The sequence below is a fragment of the Schistocerca piceifrons genome, chromosome 5, assembly GCF_021461385.2.
Source record: "Schistocerca piceifrons isolate TAMUIC-IGC-003096 chromosome 5, iqSchPice1.1, whole genome shotgun sequence".
In the NCBI taxonomy this organism is placed as follows: domain Eukaryota; kingdom Metazoa; phylum Arthropoda; class Insecta; order Orthoptera; family Acrididae; genus Schistocerca; species Schistocerca piceifrons.
The window spans coordinates 279,111,974-279,130,915 of NC_060142.1; the positions used below are offsets into that span (position 1 = coordinate 279,111,974).

Below are 18,942 nucleotides of genomic sequence, written 5' to 3' on the forward strand. Positions count from 1 at the left end.
AGAATATGCAAACCTCACTGCCCGCACAGTCAGTGTTACGATAAGGTGGTGTTTCCTGGAGAGATTCTTATAATTACCGTCTTCAAAAACACGTTGTATGTAAGTTTAATTGATGATTGATTAAAATAAGTCACACAGTTAAACTACAAGTACTCCATTTTGTAGCCAATTGCTGGTGTAATCATGTGTAATCACAGATTTGTAAAACTGAAACTTTCCAGTACCTAGTAATACCTCAGTTGCACATGGATGGAGGAGATAATCAGCTGTGGTCTGTGAATACTGGTCGTAACATATAAGAGTCCACTGCCTCAATTACAGTACCAGCTTGTTGAGTTGCATTTTTCAGGCTACTCCAGATTGCAGGTTGCATATGCGTCATGTCTTCCCAGATCATATAAAAGTATGGTGTGTGATCTGGCATACCTTTCTAGAGTAATATTTCAAAAACCCAGCTCAAATGTCTGTTCACAAATTTTTATTACGAAACTCTGCTACTCATTTGCTGACAACAATAATGGCTGAAAATAGCCTCTCAGCTATGCCAGAACATCAGCATTATACCAAATACAGCTCCATAGTTAAATTATTTGGTAATTTTGATGGTTATATAATTTTATTATTTTTCTCTTCAGTTTTGTACAGCTGCCCAAAGTACTCCTCATCCAGCATTTTTGCAAAGCACGTGAACATATGTTGGAAATTCTTACTAAAATTATTGTTTTTATGTATTGCATGTGACTATTATTTCTCATCAAAGAAATAGTATTAAACCCAGCTAAACTCTGTTGAATACAATTTTTTATTCTTTCAGCAGAATAGGTCTGTATATTAAATATGCAATTAATAAAGAACTGTTAAGGAGAAGTTCTTACAATTTAATTCTACTTCTCTTAGAAAGATTATAAAAATTAGTGCCAGTAAAGTTTATTTCAAATAGTCCTGCTATCTTGTAAAACAGGTGTTTTAGTAATCAATCATAAATCTTAATTTTGAGAATATCACAGGGCAAGGACCAAACATGTATTGGAAGCTTATTAAAAGGATTTAAACATGTTACTGTATTTGTGTATGTGGTCTTTGTCAGTCAGTTTCTCAATATATTGAAGTTGTCTGTAGTATATTCTCTTTAGTACTGAACACATGTAACTTGCTTGTGACATAAAGCAGTGCCACATAGATATATGGGTTTACAGCAGTCAGTATCTTGAGGTTGATAAAGAGGGATTGCTCGTGCTTGTTAGGTTTCACTTTGCTCATTATTGTGATAACTTTTTTTTAATTTTCAGAATTTCACTAACATGTCTCCATGTCAGTATGCTGTAGGGAATGTGTGACTGAAATAGGCCAATAGATGCCTCCTTAATATGCTCATTAGTGGCTGTGTTTTTCAGTTTCCATGCTTGCAGACATGACTAAAATCCCAGAATTAGTTCTTGTGTTTTAGCAGGATTACCACAACGAGTTCATTAGATGAAACCCACTTCACTTCTAATTCTAATTTTTTTCATATTGCCTATTGCAATTCTGTGGTGTATGTGCTGCATATTCAGCAATGCCCTGTCATCTTCATAACATGCTACTGAATTAGTTCCTACAGGATAAGATAAATTATTAGTAGTAATGACGAACAGAAATGGACCAAGGACTGAGCCTATGGCACTGAGTCCAAGCCCCCTTCAGTGCAGAGCATCTGTTTTTAACTGAGAAGAACTGTCTCTTGTTACTTAAATAGTACTTAAGCTATGTTGTATATGCTGTAAAATTCCTGTTTTGCTAGTAGAGTGTTAAGGAGTATACAGTCAAAGACTGCTGAGATCACATAGTACAACAGAGCTTAGATCCTTATTTTCATATGCATTTAGCATACAGTTAACTACTTCAGTGACAGCAGTGGTAGTACAAGGTCTGTTCAACAAATTTTGGAACTTTGGCCACAAAGTTTTTCTATGGTTACCATTTGCTTATTGTGCATGGTTTCCTTCAAAATAATCTCCCTGCTTCCAACACCATTTCCGCCTCTTGCTGGATCACACGAATTTTCTTGTATCTTGTCTGTCGTTGCAAATCTTTGTTCTTTCAATGGGGTTTTCAATATTGGAATTAAAAAAAAGAGTCTGGGGCCAGGTTTGGAGAGCACAGAGGATGACACAGCACAGTGATTTTGTTTCTTTGTGTAATAGTCATGCATCAACAGGGATGTATTATTGTAATGCACCACATTTCAAGCTGTTTCCTTTTCACATTTTCTCGCATGCTTCGCAACACGTCCTGATAGTACAATCGATTAACTGTTTTGGTATCTGTGTAACAAATTCATGGTGGACTAATCCTTCAAAGTCAATGAAAACTATTAGCATGGCTGACCTAACGACCCTTTTTTGGTCTTGGACAATCATTTAAAAAGCATTGTGAAGATTGAACCTTGGTCTCAATGTCATAACTGTAGACCCACATCTCATCACCAGTTACAATTCTCTGAAGGAACAGCTTGTTCCCATTTGAACAGTCCAAAAGCTCTTCACAAAATTCAAGGCGAAGGTCTTTGTGGACTAGACTCGTGAGCCATGGGACGAACTTGGTGGTAACATGATGGATTCCAAGATGCTGTGTCAGGATCATGACATGATAACTGAAATGTCTTGAACAGTCAGTCTTCAATTGGCAAGCACCATTTTGTTGAGGTTCCTGGCATGAGCGTTGTCAGTAGATGTCGAACGGCATTCCTGAACGAGCGTCATCTTTAACTTCCGTCCGGCCATTTTTAACGGTGTGAACTATTCATAACACCAGGTATGGCTTAAGCACTCATCACTGTAGGCTTCCTGCATCATTTGGTGTGTGTCTGTTAAGATTTTTCTTGAGTTTCACGCAAAATTTAATGCAGACACATTGTTCCTCTATATCTACCATCTCAGAATTCACAGATTGTGTTACACAGTGCTCTATTCAATACAGCACGAAACAATAAGTAACAAGCATACAATGATGGAACTTCCTGGCAGTTACACATTAAACACAGGCATGTGCAGGGATGCTAGCCACATTTTGCTCCAACACACCATTGGTGCGAAATTACGAATGTTCTGGAATTTTTTGAACAGACCTCATATTTTCCCCATCTTGGAATCCAAACTGACTGTTGGAGAGGAAATTATGCTTTTCAAAATAGCTACTTAGCAAATTGTACATGAGTGATAGTTTTGGGCCAGAAGCTTATGTACTTTTTTTAAAGATTGTCATCGCTTTAGCAGTTTTATGTGGATCAGATTCTAAATATATAGGCCTATTAAAAATTAAAGAATGAGGTTGATAGATAAGGTGTATTGTTTTTTCTGTTTTAGTTAAATAAACTGAGAACCAATAAGAGTTTGTACTTCTGAAGTTAGAGAACTTTGACACAGCTTTTATTATCTCCTTGGGGATGACAACATTCCAGTGGAAGGCATCCCACCTATGTTGCTTGGCACCAAGCAGGTCTAATGCATAAGTCTCATTTTTCTTGATTTTGTTTTTCATATCACTCACAGGTTAGGAAGGATTCATTTACTTATTCTGTGTCCCCTACTGCATCTTGTGTTAAGTTCCTGTACAGCTTCACATTTGCTGGGAGCACCTTCTTTGCAATGTTTACAAGCAAGCTTTTTAGCCAGGGTCAGTTTGTTTTATTTATTTTAAATAAGGTCTGTAAGTGATGTCACTTAGCTTAGGGCCTTGTTTATAATGATTTTTATATAGATTTGCAGTTTGATGATCCCTGATTATCTTTTTTTCCAGAATGCTTGCTCATTTCAAATCATTTATTTTTGAAAGTTCTTGATCATTTGCACAGTTCTTACATACTTGATTGCAAAACATATACCTGTTTTTATCCAAAAATGTACCTGCTTTTGCGAATTTTGTTGGCCTTTTTTCAGCTAAAGTCCTACCTTTGTGCATCACTTCCTTCTTCTTAGATGATTTATTTCTGTTGCCTTGTGTCTCTTCACTTCGTTCTTGCTTTGATTATAGTTCCCGGTTTTTGTTCTCAAGTGCATCAATGTCTCTTCCTAAGGCATGGACTATGAACTGCAAGTGTGCAACTTATTCATTTTACTTTGTTACTTCACTGTTACAATTCTCATAAACTCCATTTTTATATGCATAACTGTAACTTTTTCTTGTACAACAATTATGCAGTTGAATAATAGTGTGAAAGTCTTCATATCTATGTAACTAGTTCAACCTACATCCAGTCCGCTTACTGTACTCAAATCTTGGTCTCCCCTACAATTTTTATGTTATAAAATTTCCTCCATTACAAAATTAAATGTTCGATGATCGCTCAGGATGTATCCTATCATCATGTCCTTTCTTTCAGCTAAGTTGTGCCATAAAGTGCTTTTCTCTCCAATTCAGTTTAATACCTCATCATCAGTTACTATTTTCTCATCTAATCTTTGGCATTTTTCCACAAAATACTGCTTCAAGGCTTTGTTTCTATTCTTGCCATTACTGTTTATTGGCCATAGTCCATTTTCACTTAAGGCTAGGTTCCATGCAAAAGCTTTCAGAAAAATTGTTATAATACCTAAATTTGTATTCACCAATAATGTATTTCTCTTTTTCACATAGTCTTTTTCTTGTTATTGCCAGTTTACATTTTGTGAGGGAAGATCGGAAAGTAACACACAATAATTTTATTACCAAAAAGTTTAATAGGTAACAAAACAAAAAAATATCAGACATAAACCTTCATCTTCTACCTACTTTTCTATATAGTCACCAACTCTCTCGACAGGTTTCTCCTATTATGGTACCAGTTTCAATATGCCCTGTTTGTAGATGTCCATTTGGTTGGAGTATAGCCATCTGCGGACTGCTGATTTCACTACCACATTTGTTGCAAAGTGTTAGCCAGCCAAGAATGTCTTCATGGGACCAAACAGATGAAAGTCTGTCTGGATTGTAAGGTGGATGCTAGAGCACTGTCCACCCAAATTTGGTGATTTTCTTGTGAACAGCAGCAGCAACATGAGGGTGAGCATTGTCATGAAGAAGTTTAACACCAACAGCATTAACATTGTGGCGTTTGACACAAAGGACATGATGCAACTTAGCCAAAGTTTTAATCTAGTCTGCAGCATTCACAATGATACCATTTCTTCAAGTCCACCAGTAACACACCATGACTATCGCAGAACACTGTCACAAGCATTTTCCTAGCAGGTTTATATATATATATATATATATATATATATATATATATATATATATATATAAGAGAGAGAGAGAGAGAAACATTCCATGTGGGAAAAATATATCTAAAAACAAAGATGATGTGACTTACCGAACGAAAGCGCTGGCAGGGCGATAGACACACAAACATAGACACAAAATTCAAGCTTTCGCAACAAACTGTTGCCTCATCAGGAAAGAGGGAAGGAGAGAGAAAGACGAAAGGATGTGGGTTTTAAGGGAGAGGGTAAGGAGTCATTCCAATCCCGGGAGCGGAAAGACTTACCTTAGGGGGAAAAAAGGACGGGTATACACTCGCACACACACACATATCCATCCACACATATACAGACACAAGCAGACATATTTAAAGATATATATATATATGAGGCCTGCTTGGTTTCGGGCTTGCAGTTGTGCACCCACGACTTACCACCAGAGATGATTCCTTTCAGAAAGTCGTGACCATCTGTAACATAACGTGTTAAGTGATCCAAGCTTGTCACCATTTGTTGGCCCTTGTGGTTGTCTGTCTGGTTCTTAGGCATCCAGTGAGCACTAACTTTACAACACTTCAATGTGTTATGAACAACATCGTCCACTGTACCATTGGAAATGTTGAGCTGCTGTGATAAGGTTTGCAGTTGCACATACTGGTTATTCAAAATTGCTGTGTCAGTGGCTCCAACATTCTGCGGAGTTAAAGCTGTTACCAGCCACCCAGAGCATGGCAAATCACTAAGGTTCACATGGCCCTCTTTGAAGATGCACATCACCTGGAGACATTGCTATGATCCAGTCGTCCCCATACATTCCATGCATGTCCCTGTGAATTTCCTTGGTATACATCCTCTGGCCCACAAGTAGTGAACTACAATTCGCTGCTCATCACAAGTTGATTATATGTGTGCCGTGTTTGTTTTGTAGTTCAGGCTTCTCTCGCCAGAGCTCCACATGAAAATAAAACACCCTCTGTAGCACAAACTATATCATCATTGAATTTCAAGATTCCAGCTGCAATACTAGGGGAGAAAAAAGTTATTGTGCATTACTTTCTGATCCTCCCCAATATATCTCTTTACTTTTGCTGTTGTCGGTTAGCTTGCTTCTCAAATAGCGAAACTTGCACACTAGTTTCATTGTTGTATAGCCAAATCAAATTCTCTCGCAAATATAAGAAATTTCCTGTGTATTACTTTATAAGGTGAAAAAATTATTAATTTTTAATTATTAATTAATTTAATTATTAATCACACTTATTTGCTATTTGTTTTAATAATTGTTTATTTTTGTAAAAATAAGTAATTAGTGAAACCAAGGCCAAGTAAGTGTTTTTTCCCATGTAATAAAGTTTCACCAAGTACCCAAAATCAACAGATATTATTAATCTGAAACTTCAGTTTATACTTAATGAATAAGTGTGATGTAATTTCTTACCATTCTCAGATTTCTGTATTAACTGTCTCTTTGAAAATGAATTGGCTATGTGAAAAGAATGCCGTTCCTTGATAACTGGTAATATTTATGTAGTATTGTATTTCTTTTTGATGCAGTGCAAGATAGTGGAAGTGAAAGGCCCCAATGACCGTCTGTCTCCAGACCAGGAGGTCTGGCTGGATTTTCTTTTCCGTGCTGGTGCTGATGTAGAGATCTGTCATGTAGAAAGTGAGTAAACTTCAGTTTTATTACAGTTTGGATATACTGTTACTGTTGTTAGTTTAATTGTGAGGTGTGCAACACAAGAGAGTGAGTGTGAACTTACAGTGTTGAGAGGAGATGATCATAAAATGCTACTAAAATTTGTCAAATAAACACCAACTCACAATATGTCATACCAGGTGTACTGGTATGAAATGAGCATTAAGATACAAACGTGTCAATAGGGAACATTTGTTGTGAACGAGCCTTAACTTTTTCGTTTGGTTGGTATGACATCTGTCAAAGATATTTAGTATACATCAAGTCATGGAACAAACAACATCGTATGTTTTCATCGTGTTAACAATGTCGAATTTTGTACCAGAAAGTGATGGTTTGCGGAAAGCATTAATTTTTTGTTTTCATTTGAAAAAAAGTGCTGCAGAGTCACATCAAATGCTTGTCGAGGCATATGGTGATCATGCTCTATCAGAAGCAACATGCAAAAGATGGTTTCAACGGTTCAGAAATAATGATTTTGATGTAAGAAATGAAGAGCGTGGAAGACCACCAAAAAAGTTTGAAGACGCCGAATTGCAAGCAATATTGGATGAAGATGGTACTTTGAGTAAGAAGCAAATGGCAGCAATGCTAAATGTTGCACGACAAACTATTTCTGGCCATTTGAAATCTATGGGAAAGATCCAAAAGTGTGGAAAATGGGTGCCACATGAATTGAATGAAAGACAGATGGAAAACCGAAAAACTATTTGTCAAATTTTGCTTCAAAGACATGAAAGAAAATCAATTTTGCATCGAATTGTTACTGGTGATGAAAAATGGATTTATTTTAAGAATCCTACACAGGAAAAATCATGGGTTAATCCGGGACAAGCATCAACATCGACTGCAAAACCAGATCGGTTCGGCAAGAAGACAATGCTCTGTGTTTGGTCGGATCAGAAAAGTGTGGTGTATCATGAGCTTCTAAAACCCAGTGAAACTGAATACTAATTGCTACAGACAACAAATGATCAATTTTAACTATGCATTGATCGAAAAAAGACCAGGATGGGCCAGAAGACATGGCAAAGAAATTTTTTTAATGACAATGCATCTGCACACAAAGCAAAACTGGTTCAGGATACAATCAAAACACTTGGCTGGGAGCTGCTACCCCACCCGCCGTATTCACCAGACTTGGCCCATTCCGACTACCATTTGTTTTCATCAATGGGACACGCATTGGCTGAGGAACACGTCGATTCCTACGAAGAAGTATTGGGTGTCTGATTGGTTTGCATCAAAAGATGAACATTTCTATTGGCGTGGTGTCCACAAATTGCCAGAAAGGTGGTCAAAATGTATAGAAAGCAATGGTCAGTACTTTGAATAAAATGTTTTTACTTTTCAATTCAAAATTAGTGTTTCATTTTCACAAAAAAACGCTCGTTTCATACCGGTACACCTGGTAAATAGTATGATAATGCAGATAAAATTGGGGGCTCAAAGTCACTTTGAGAAGAAGGAAAGCAAATGAATATTACAGAAAATATTATGGTGTTATGGTCCTGTAGAGAAAAAAGTGTCTTTGGCCTGATTTACAAGTACATGCAATCTAAATCAGGGTACTAGGCCGATTAGTGTGAGATGAGTATATTTGTCATTGTGCCATCTCATATAGAACACCATGGTGGAAGAGTCCACTCTCAGTATTAATTGTTGTGTAAACATACATATTCATTCATCTATTATTGTCTTAAGTCAAGCAGTATGTCTATAGTCATTGATAAGTGACTTTGTCAGCTTTGTCTCCATAAAACTAAAACTCTGTGCAAAGAGAAAATTTAAGAATTTTACAATAAAGGGACCAAAGCAGTAGAAATTTTTTGTAACTATTTTTGTCAGTAGACACAGATGCTTTATATTACAGCTGAAGCATTCCTATGTAAGATTTACAGGCAGCTTATTCTGCCCTGACCTTTGTGCAAAAGCAATCATCCAGAGAACAAGAAGGGGAAAAATCTGAAATGTAATTAAGAAGCCTCACATACGGGAGAACTAGATTACTGTTTATCATAAGTAGAAATGGTTCAGTCAGCTACAAAATATCAATGAAAGTTAACTTTGAAAGAAATCTAATGGAAAAAGATTCTAAGGCAGATATGCTGAATACCTGAAAACAGAAACTATGGATATTTTGTAAAACTGTGATGTGAAAAATGTATGATATGCAAAGTAACGGTGGTGATATGAAATTTGATAAAAATGTTCACTTTCATGGCCATTGTTTGTAGATGATGAAATTTATATTGTTGTTCACTCAGTTTTTTTCACTGAAAATGCTGTGTTAGTCTGCATGAACTTATGTATCCTACCCAAATAACATTGGAGTGATCATATTTTAATTGAAATGCTGACAGTGTGAATGCAAACTTCCTTAAAAATTACCACTATTAAGATTCAATCAATGCCTAGTAAGTAAATCACTTTCATCTTCATATACTAGCCTGGCCAACAGCTTGCAGCCAAATTCTCCTTCGTTACTTTTTTATTTCCTTTTCTTTTATTTTTTTTTTTTTTCAATGTCAATAAAGAAATTTCTTTACAAAATTGATAATAATCTGATTTAAACTCCAACTCAAGAATAATATTTTTTTGTGCTAAAGAATACAGTCCTATTGGGTTAGCATGTACAGCGTCATTGATTTCCTATGATCTCTGTCTCTTACATTACATTCCACAATAACAGAAAAGCAGTAGGTGGATTTTACATTGCTCTTTGGCCTTAGGGATGCACTTAGGTAGCAACTTGTGCCAGATCATGAAACAACCAGTGATTCATCATGTAAGTTGAGACTGTCACCTCTCACTGTCCAGAAGCACTGCAACATAATCACTAAAACCAACATATAAATTAATATGACAGTTATACACCATAAATAAACTGAGGTGACAAAAGTCGTAGGATAACTCCTACTATCTTGTCAGACCATCTTTTACCTAGCTATGAGTAGGAATTAATATGGCATGGACTCAACAAGTCATCGGATGTTCCCTGCAGAATTATTGAACTATGCTGCCTATATAGCTGTCCATAACTGCAAATGCATTCCCGATGCAGGGTTTTGGGCACAAGCTGACCTATCGATTATGTCCCATAAATATTCAATGGGATTCATGTTGGGTGATGTGGGCAGCCAAATCATTCACTCAAACTGTCCTGAATCTTCTTCAAACCTATTGTGAACAGTTGTGGCCCTTTGACATGGTACATTGTCATCCATAAAAATTCCATCATTGTTTTGAACATGAAGTCCATGAGTGACTGCAAATGGTCTCCAAGTGGCCGAGTATAACAATTTCCAGTCAATGATCAGTTCAGTTGTATCAGAGAACCTGGTCCATTCCACTTAAACACAGCCCACTCCATTATGAAGCCACCACCAGCTAGCACAGTGCCTCATTGAAAACTTGAATCCATGGCTTCGTGTGATATGTGCCACACTCAAACCCTACCATCAGCTCATACCAGCTGAAATCGGGACTCATCTGGCCAGGCCATGGTTTTCCAGTCATTTACGGTCCCACTGATATGATCACGAGCACAGGAGAGACACTGCAGGCGATGTCTCGCTGCTAGCAAAGGTACTCGCATCGGGCATGTGCTTCCATAGCCCATTAATGTCAGATTTTGCCACATTGTCCTAACAGATATGTTCATGGCACATCACACATTGATTTCGGTGGTTATTTCAAACACTGTTGCTTGTCTGTTAGCACTGACAACTCTTTGCAAACGCTTCTACTCTCAGTCGTTAATTGAAGGCTGACAGCCAATGCATTGGCCTCGGTGAGATGTAATGCATGACATCTTGTATTCTTGGCACCCTCTTGACACTGCAACTTGTGGAATATTGAATTCCCTAATAATTTCTAAAATGGAATATCCCAGATGTCTAGCTCCAACTACTGTTAATTCTCATCGTGCAGCCATAATCATGCTGGAAATGTTTTCAAATGAATCGCACGAGTACAAATGACAGTTCCACCAATGCACCGCTCTTTTATACCTTGAGTTCACAATACTACCACCATTTGTATATGCGTATATTGCTATCCCATGGCTTTTGTCACCATAGTGTAATTCCATTACCTCTGTGAAGTACAAGGCATCTCTCAATCATAGTTCATTATAGGACAGTTGAAACACTTTTAACATAACTTTCTGATCACCAGTTTTTGTTATTTTACACCCTCTGGAAATAATTCTGGACAACAATCATATTGGTACTGTTTGTTGACATCTCTGGGTGTTAGTTCCCATCACATGAAAAACATGGTTGCTAGGTATCATCCTTCTCTTCACTTTCTTTAGCATGTACCATTGGCTACAAAATACATAGTTGTTGTTCTTTTAATCTCAATCATGCTTTTGTCCACTCATCCATCCTCCCCTTTCCCCAGATGTTCCTTACACAAACTGGTAACAGGTGAAGGACCTCAGTGGTTAAAGTAAGAGTTTATGTTCTCATGTTTCCTTAAGTCACTTCATGTGTATGCTGGAAAACACACACACACACACACACACACACACACACACACACACTCAAACTGGAATATTGTTTATGCTTTTGATAAAAGTGGATAATCAGTTGTGTTTTGCTTCCATAGTTGAAGAGCAAACAAGTATAGGACAACAAAAATACTGTAATTTTACAGTTATGATTTTAATGAATATGTTGTTTGTTTCAGCAACGGGCTCCAAGAAACTTCAGAAGAAGACAGTTATCTCTGATGACAATTCTGACAGTGAAACAGCTTAGCACTGGTATTGTTATGAACACAGCAGTGAAGCATCTGATTGCACCATGCTAAGGTTTAAAAGCACAGCAATTCATCAGCATGCTTGGGTCATTTTATAATTGTTAACATGCACTTTAATACTAGATACTGTTGTAACATTAGAGTGCCACATTATATTTGCTTCAGAAAATAAAATGTGAATTTTGACTTACCTTGGTTTTACAACACTGCTTTTCAGTGTCTTCAGATATTTTTGTGAGAATGCTGAAGTGTATGCAGATGGAATGGGTCTCGTGTAACTTGAGATCTACCACAATTTGGATCTACAAATTGTATATGTTCTTGTGCCCATTTTGTGATTACTCTGATAAGCAGCCCTTTCACTTACTGTTGCTAGATTAAATAATGTACGTTAATAACATATTTTTGCATGTCTCCAACATTTCTGGTCTGATGATGTGATAAGACTTATTGCTGTGATATGCTCCAAAAGTTTAATAAGTTTCCATTTTATGTTTTCTAAGTTCTTTCTTTAAGACACACTAATATTGTGCTCTCCCTGTTTTCAGTGAATGCTGATTTTGAGAAAACATATTAACATTTAGCTCTCATATATAGTACAAAGTTACCACTTGTAGACGTCAGATGCAAAAAATAAATAAACGAAGAGAGAGAGAGAGAGAGAGAGAGAGAGAGCGAGATCATAATGCTCAAAATGGAATTCAGTGTCTTATCAGATATACATAGGCCAAGTGTATATTGTATTTTTGTCTCTGCATTCTTTGAGTTATTATAAGAGGATAGTTTTTTTTTTTTTTTTTTTTATAAGCAAATACTAGAGTTGATTACATGAGGTATTTGCATGTTACATCCAATAATAATGTTAATGACATTGCTATTTTTTACATTCAATACTTTAATAGTTGAAAGCTTTATATGTATTTTATTGCTGTTAAAAGTGATAATATTTTATTATTGATTGTTGTTGAAGAATTACACAATTTATGTTTTGATTCATGTCTAAAGTATAAAATTGCTTTAAAACACTATGATAAGCCAAAAATTAGAACAGAATATAGTTTTGGGAACTGGAAATTGTTTCTATAAGATGTAAGAGGCAAGTGAATTGTCGGGGAGAGAGAGAGGGGGGGGTTAGTGTTTTACATATTTTTTCGCCTTCAGAGTTACTTCTTTCTCTCCCTGATATGTGCTAAAAATATCTTTGCTTCCATAATTGTGAAACTGCATGTTTTTTATATCATGCTGATTTCTGCATCAAAGTGTCTTGGAACATCTGTAGTTAGGGGAACTTATCCTCTATTCCAGCATTGCCTGAGATCTCAATTGCCAAATGTATTTATATTGATAAATAAGTGATATTATTAATGATCTTGTTTATAAAGCTTTTTTTGTAAATACCTGTTAATGAAAGGTACGGTCCACACTGATGGTGGTAAATCATTTCCTTAAAATTACTTTTAATTTCTGTATTTTGAGCATTATTTTTATTGAACCATAGTCATGATAAAAACCTTAAAAATAGTAATAAACCATTTGCCATTGTAATTCTACTTTTACAGATATAAAATTTTCAACATGTACTGTCAAAGGAAGACCTAGTGTAGTTGTAGTTTCTGGTGTGGGAAGAGAGATGAATGAATGAATAACTTAATTGTAACTACTGTTCCTGAATGTAATGAAGCTGTTTGTAATCCATAACTTGACTATATCATGAGTTTATAGGGAGACACAACAGTAGCTTACATGTAACTATGAGTTGTACCACATTTATAGGTATCAAGGTTCATTTGCATGTGTAAATTTGTAAATAAACATTTTTACTTTGTTGTATGTATTTTAATATATTTGATCTTTTTATTTTAACAATTAAATCACAAAACTTGAAAAACAGTTAACTGGTTCCCATGGCAAAATTCTGTCAGATCTAAGCACTATGCCAAAATTAGTGAATTGGGTTACAGATTGTAGTTCTGCTCTTGTGGGAGCTGCATTAGTGAAACAATCACTCTGACTTGCAAATATTTTGAAACTTACTGGCAGATGAAAACTGTGTGCTGCGTCAGGATACAGTTTTAATCTTCCAGAAAGTTTCAAATCAGTGTGCATACTCTGGTGCAGGGTGAAAATTTACTGAGCTAACATTTTGTTTTTTCTTCATTTAAAAGAATGTCTTTAATGCATCTTACTGTGACACACATTTTATTCATTGGTATCTTCTGATCATTTGTCTCAACTGAATTTGTTTTCCTGCTAATCAAGTCACATTACAATCTTTAGCAGCATACTCTACTGCATGTTTCACTGCTGTAGAAATCAATTTATGTGGCTTGCAGGGCCATACACAAAGTTGCACGTAAACACTTTTCTGTAGTGCAGATCTGAATCTCCAAATAAATCCAACAACCTCTCACAGTTTCTGATGAAACTAGAGGACATATACATATAGATATTTTAGTACTGGCTGCATCACAAACATTTTCCTTGGCAGGCATTAAATCTCCAGCTTCACTGCTATGACAGTGTGCTAGCCCTCATTTGTCACAGTACAGTTTGTATCTTGAGTAGTAAGTTATGCCATAGTCCTCAGATCTGATTATGGAATGTAGCCACTAGAATTGATAGTTGTTCTTCAGTTTCAGCAAACAAGGAAAAAAATTGAGTTGAAAAAGATTATGTAACAGAGCCAAAATAAAAAAAAATTTGTGATGTGTTTATCTTTGTCATGCAGGTTGTTGAATTTCTCATTGCACGTAAATTATCATCACGTCAGGTCAGAAAGTACAAACTAGCTTTCCCTAACGTGGCCTACTGAGTGAGGTGACACCGTGGTAAGACAGCGGACTCACATTCAGGAGGATGATAGTTCAGATCAATATCTAGATGTAGCTTTTTCATGGTTTCCCTAAATCACTTGAGGCAAATGCAGAGATGATTGTTTTAAAAAAAGAACAATGTTGATTTACTACTGGTATCCAAACTTGTGCTCTATATCTAATGATCTCATCATCAGTGGAACATTAAATCTTAATCATCTTTTCTTTCTAACATGGCTTGTAACAGTGAGCTGGACTCATATTTGGGGTTCAAAACTCCATTTAGTCATTCTGATTTAAATTTCCCATATTTATCTAAATATCTTTAGGCAAATGACAGGACATGATGGTTCCTTCTACAACATCTGAGATGATTCAGTCATTCATCCTTGTCTGACACAGAGTTGATGTTCCTCCTCAGCTTATTCCACAAAAGGATGTTAAACTGTAACCTTTCTTCCTTTAAACACTAGCTTTTGGAGTCAGTGATCCCTTCATCCAGTAAAAGCATTACAGAAAGTGGGATTGTTCATGAATTATTAAACCCAGGACGAAGGCATAAAAGTGTAGAAAACAATGGGGGTGGGAGGTTATTCACAATAAGATGCTAGCAAATGGGAATCTTCGAAAACATGAGAAGGCAGGTAGGAGAGTCTGATGAGTGAAAGACAAAATATGATTAGATGTATCAATGAAACAAAAACTGTAAGAAAATGGGGAAGGTAACAATGAAAAAGTAATGGAGGATGGAATATACAAGAGGCTCTAAATGTGGCAAAAACTACAAAAAGTTATTGGAGAAATGGAGATGTCGGCAATATTACCTATCGGATCTTAACTTCCACTAAACACCCCTATTATTGCCTTTTGTAGTTTTTCTCCAGAGTCTTTTCTATACAATTGTCCGTTGCTTTTTCACCATTATTGTCTTCCCTTTTGCTGTGAAGGGTTGGTAGTGATAAGAAAAATCAAGAATTCTTATGGTGGAATAGACACCAAAGTCATGGCAGTAGTGTTGCAGTGCGGATATACACTGATGTCCAAAATTAAAGCAACAAACTTAAATTTTTCAAGGTTGCATTTATTTTTCCACAAAACAGTTCAAATGGATGACAGTAAAATAGAAACAATGTTAACAATACAGAACGTTAACAACTGCAATGTGCATAACAGTTGACAAAAATGTTCTTCATTTTTTCTAATTTAATGGATTTGCACACACATTGTGACAACTGGTTAACGTGCTCAATATGGAGTGGGGCGAGGGGGGGGGGTGACCACCTCGGGCAGCAATACAGGCCTGACAATGATGACAGGGCATGCTGCGAATGCTGTCACCAGTCTCATGTTGAGGCAGTAATTCCCATTCTTCCTGCATCTCGGAGAGTGGGTGGTGGATTCTGACATGAGGCAACCCATCTCCCTAGTGCATTCAAGACATGCTCTGTGGGATTCAAATCGGGAGAGTGAGAAGGCAACACCATGCGTGCAATATCTTCCATTTCCAAGAAAACCTTAACCATCCGTGCTCAATGAGGGTGAGCATCATCATCAACTGTTACAATGTCTGGGCCCAGTGCACCTCACAACAACCGCACATGACATCCCAAGATCTCTTCACGATACCTGTCAGCAGTTAAACCTTGCTGATTCACCCAGACAATTTCATGAAGAGGTATTCGAGTGATCGAGTGGTCCCTGCCCACACCATTAGGGGTCCTCTTTGATAGCAGTCAGTTTCCGCAATGTCTGTGTCCCGAAATCCTGTTCCATGTTCCCTCCAGATGTAAATGGGTTGAGAGTCACTCACCAGACCAAAACTGGACTCATCTGTGAAAAGAACAATGGCCCACTGTTCAACCGTCCAGGTGGTATGTTGACGACTCCACTCTAGACATTCCCTTTTGAGAAGAAGTGTCAGAGGTACACATACAATACAGGGCACTCTGCTGAAGCCTTCTGTACACTGTTTGTCTCGATACAACTCATCCAGTGGATGTCTTGAGGTCAGATGCCAGTTGCCATGCTGTACTGAGGCAGTACTGTCATGCCCATGCAACCAAATATAGTCCTCTCTTTCAGATGTCACACGTCGTTGGCCCTGCCCTGATCTTAAGGATACAGTTTTGGTCTCTATAAAATGTCACCACATACAAGAAACAACAGAACGATTCACATTAAGCCATCTGGCCTCACCAGTTTGTGACTGTCCTGCTTCCATTTTTCCTGCTGCCCTCCACCGCCTTCTCTGTGCCATACTGCACCATCTGCAACTGTATACACAGATATTGTGGATGTGGGACTAGCTGGCAAACACTATTCCATTTGATAGGTGCCCTGTCGTCATCACTGGCATGGTTGTTCATTGACTAGAATGCCATCTTCCATGTAGAGCACGATCATATGGACATCTCTTGACAGTTAAAAATGATTATATGGTGAATTAGACACAGGATGGGGAAAAAGTGGTTTGTTGTTTTAATTTTGGCCACCAGTGTATGTCATCTAGTAAATTGTGTGGGTGGTTGCTTAGGTGGACCTCCACTTCTTGAAACAGATTCTGACAATGATGTGGGTAGCATAGCTGGTGATGCATAGGATAGGTTCATGCACTCTTTAAGGTAGGTACCACATGGTAAGGAAATACCTGAGGAAGGGTGAAAGTTTAATCAAATCTTGTGAAAATTGGGAGGTTGAAGAAATGACACTCTGGATGTAGTGCAGAGAGTATTAAATTGAGTGAGGCATATTTTAGGACAGTATCAGCAAAATCAGCTGTGAAGTGCGGAAGGTTTATAAATACCAGGCCAAGATTATACAGGGTGATTTTTTCCAGTGTGTACAAACTTTAGGGATTGCTTGAGGAGAGGATACGGAACAAAAAAGGTCTGGAAATGCATAGTTTCCATGCTAGAGACCATTTATTCAGTCATACAGTGTTATCCTTGGTTTCCTCCTAGAGGGTGGTACTGTTCCTCATCTGTTATGCCCTAGCACCCTCCCCTGCCATAGTAATTGGTAGTGTTGTATCTGATTCAATTCTCTTGCTGACTCACCTTGTATTGGATATAATACAGCATTGTACACAACACTTCCGTATTTGAACCCAGAGCGTGCCAACATGGTGTTTATTTACCGAAAGGTAAATGGCAACGGGCAGTGGGCAGCGTGGGTTTATCAAGATATCTATCCTCACTGACAACAACCACAGCATTCAACGTTTGCAACAGTGTTCCACCATTTTTCTGAGACAGTGTCATTTCAGGAAGCACAAAATCTTGAAGGGCGTACCTGAAATGATCAGACACCAGACTCGGAGGAAAATGTGATCAACACTGTGGAAGGTGACTGCCATGTCAGTACTGGGCAGTTGTTCCACTAGCACAGGGTAAACTAGACAATCATGTGGAACATTCTCCATGACAATTGTTACTACCCTTATCACTTACAGCGTGTACAGGGCTTTCTAGCAACAGACTTTCCACATCAGGAGCAGTTTTGTCACTGGTTTCTTCACTAGGTAACCATGATTCCAGGTTTCTCATCCATCCTGTTCACAAATGAAGCCACCTTTACATGGAGTGATATCTTCAACTTTCATAACAGTCATCTGTGGGGTAGTATGCAGAACCCCCATAGTATGGTGACAGCGAAATATCAGCGTCAGTGCAGCTGGAATGCGTCGGCCGGGATAATTGGCGACCGTATTTTGGGACCAGTCTTCTTTCCATGCTGCCAGACAGGCTGGAACTATTGGTATTTTTTGGGGGTGACTTTACCTCCACTACTGGAAGAAGTGCCATTGATGATTCGAAGAGTTATGTGGCTGCTACATGTTGGTGCTCCAGCCCACTTAACCATTAAAGCCAGACACATCTCAATTGTGTCTTCGCTGGCTGATGAATCAGACGAAGGGTCCAATTGTATGGGCTCCTTGTTCACCGGATCTTGATCTGTGCGATTTCTAGTTGTAGGGCCATCTCAAAAGGATCACGTATGTAGAGCCCGTGGAGACACTAGCTCATTCATGCTGCCTTTGACACTGATCAGATGTAGTCTGGCCAAAGTGAACGCGAGAGACAGAACATGCATTGAGGCATATGGCAATCAATTTCAACATGTACTGTAACTGTGGCTGCATGGTACTGCACGTATTACACCACAGTCACTGTAACAATGTATGATTGAATAAATGGTCTCTAGCTTGGAAATCATGAATTTCTGGACATAAGTTCATAAGAGCTTTTTTGTTCTATATCCTCTCATCGATCAGTCCCTAGAGTTTGTACACAGTGGAAAAAATCACCCCGTATGTCATGAGAGGTACACCTCTTCATTATTTTTTTATGGGGAGAAATAGTTTTAGGGCTGATTAAGACAGCAAAGTAAACTTGCTTATCAACAGGGTTAGTGTGATGATCGTGAAAAGAGAAGTCTGTGGTGTGAC

The 18,942-nt window shown here is 37.6% G+C and overlaps 1 protein-coding gene across 2 annotated transcripts in view; it reads left to right on the forward strand.

The window, feature by feature from the left end:
- LOC124797854 (fanconi-associated nuclease 1-like) overlaps positions 1–13,522 on the forward strand; it is a 146,977-nt gene extending 133,455 nt beyond the window's left edge. Inside the window, exons 14-16 of one of the 2 annotated variants that reach the window (XR_007016889.1) lie at positions 6,771–6,882; positions 11,611–11,734; positions 12,231–13,522. Coding sequence is in view for 1 of the 2 variants with exons in the window: in XM_047260923.1 (XP_047116879.1) it covers positions 6,771–6,882; positions 11,611–11,681 (183 nt within the window). In the remaining variant the exon portion in view is untranslated. Of the gene's footprint in view, positions 1–6,770; positions 6,883–11,610 lie in introns of both variants that reach the window. The other variant, XM_047260923.1, reaches the window with a different exon arrangement.
- Positions 13,523–18,942: the final 5,420 nt, after the last annotated feature.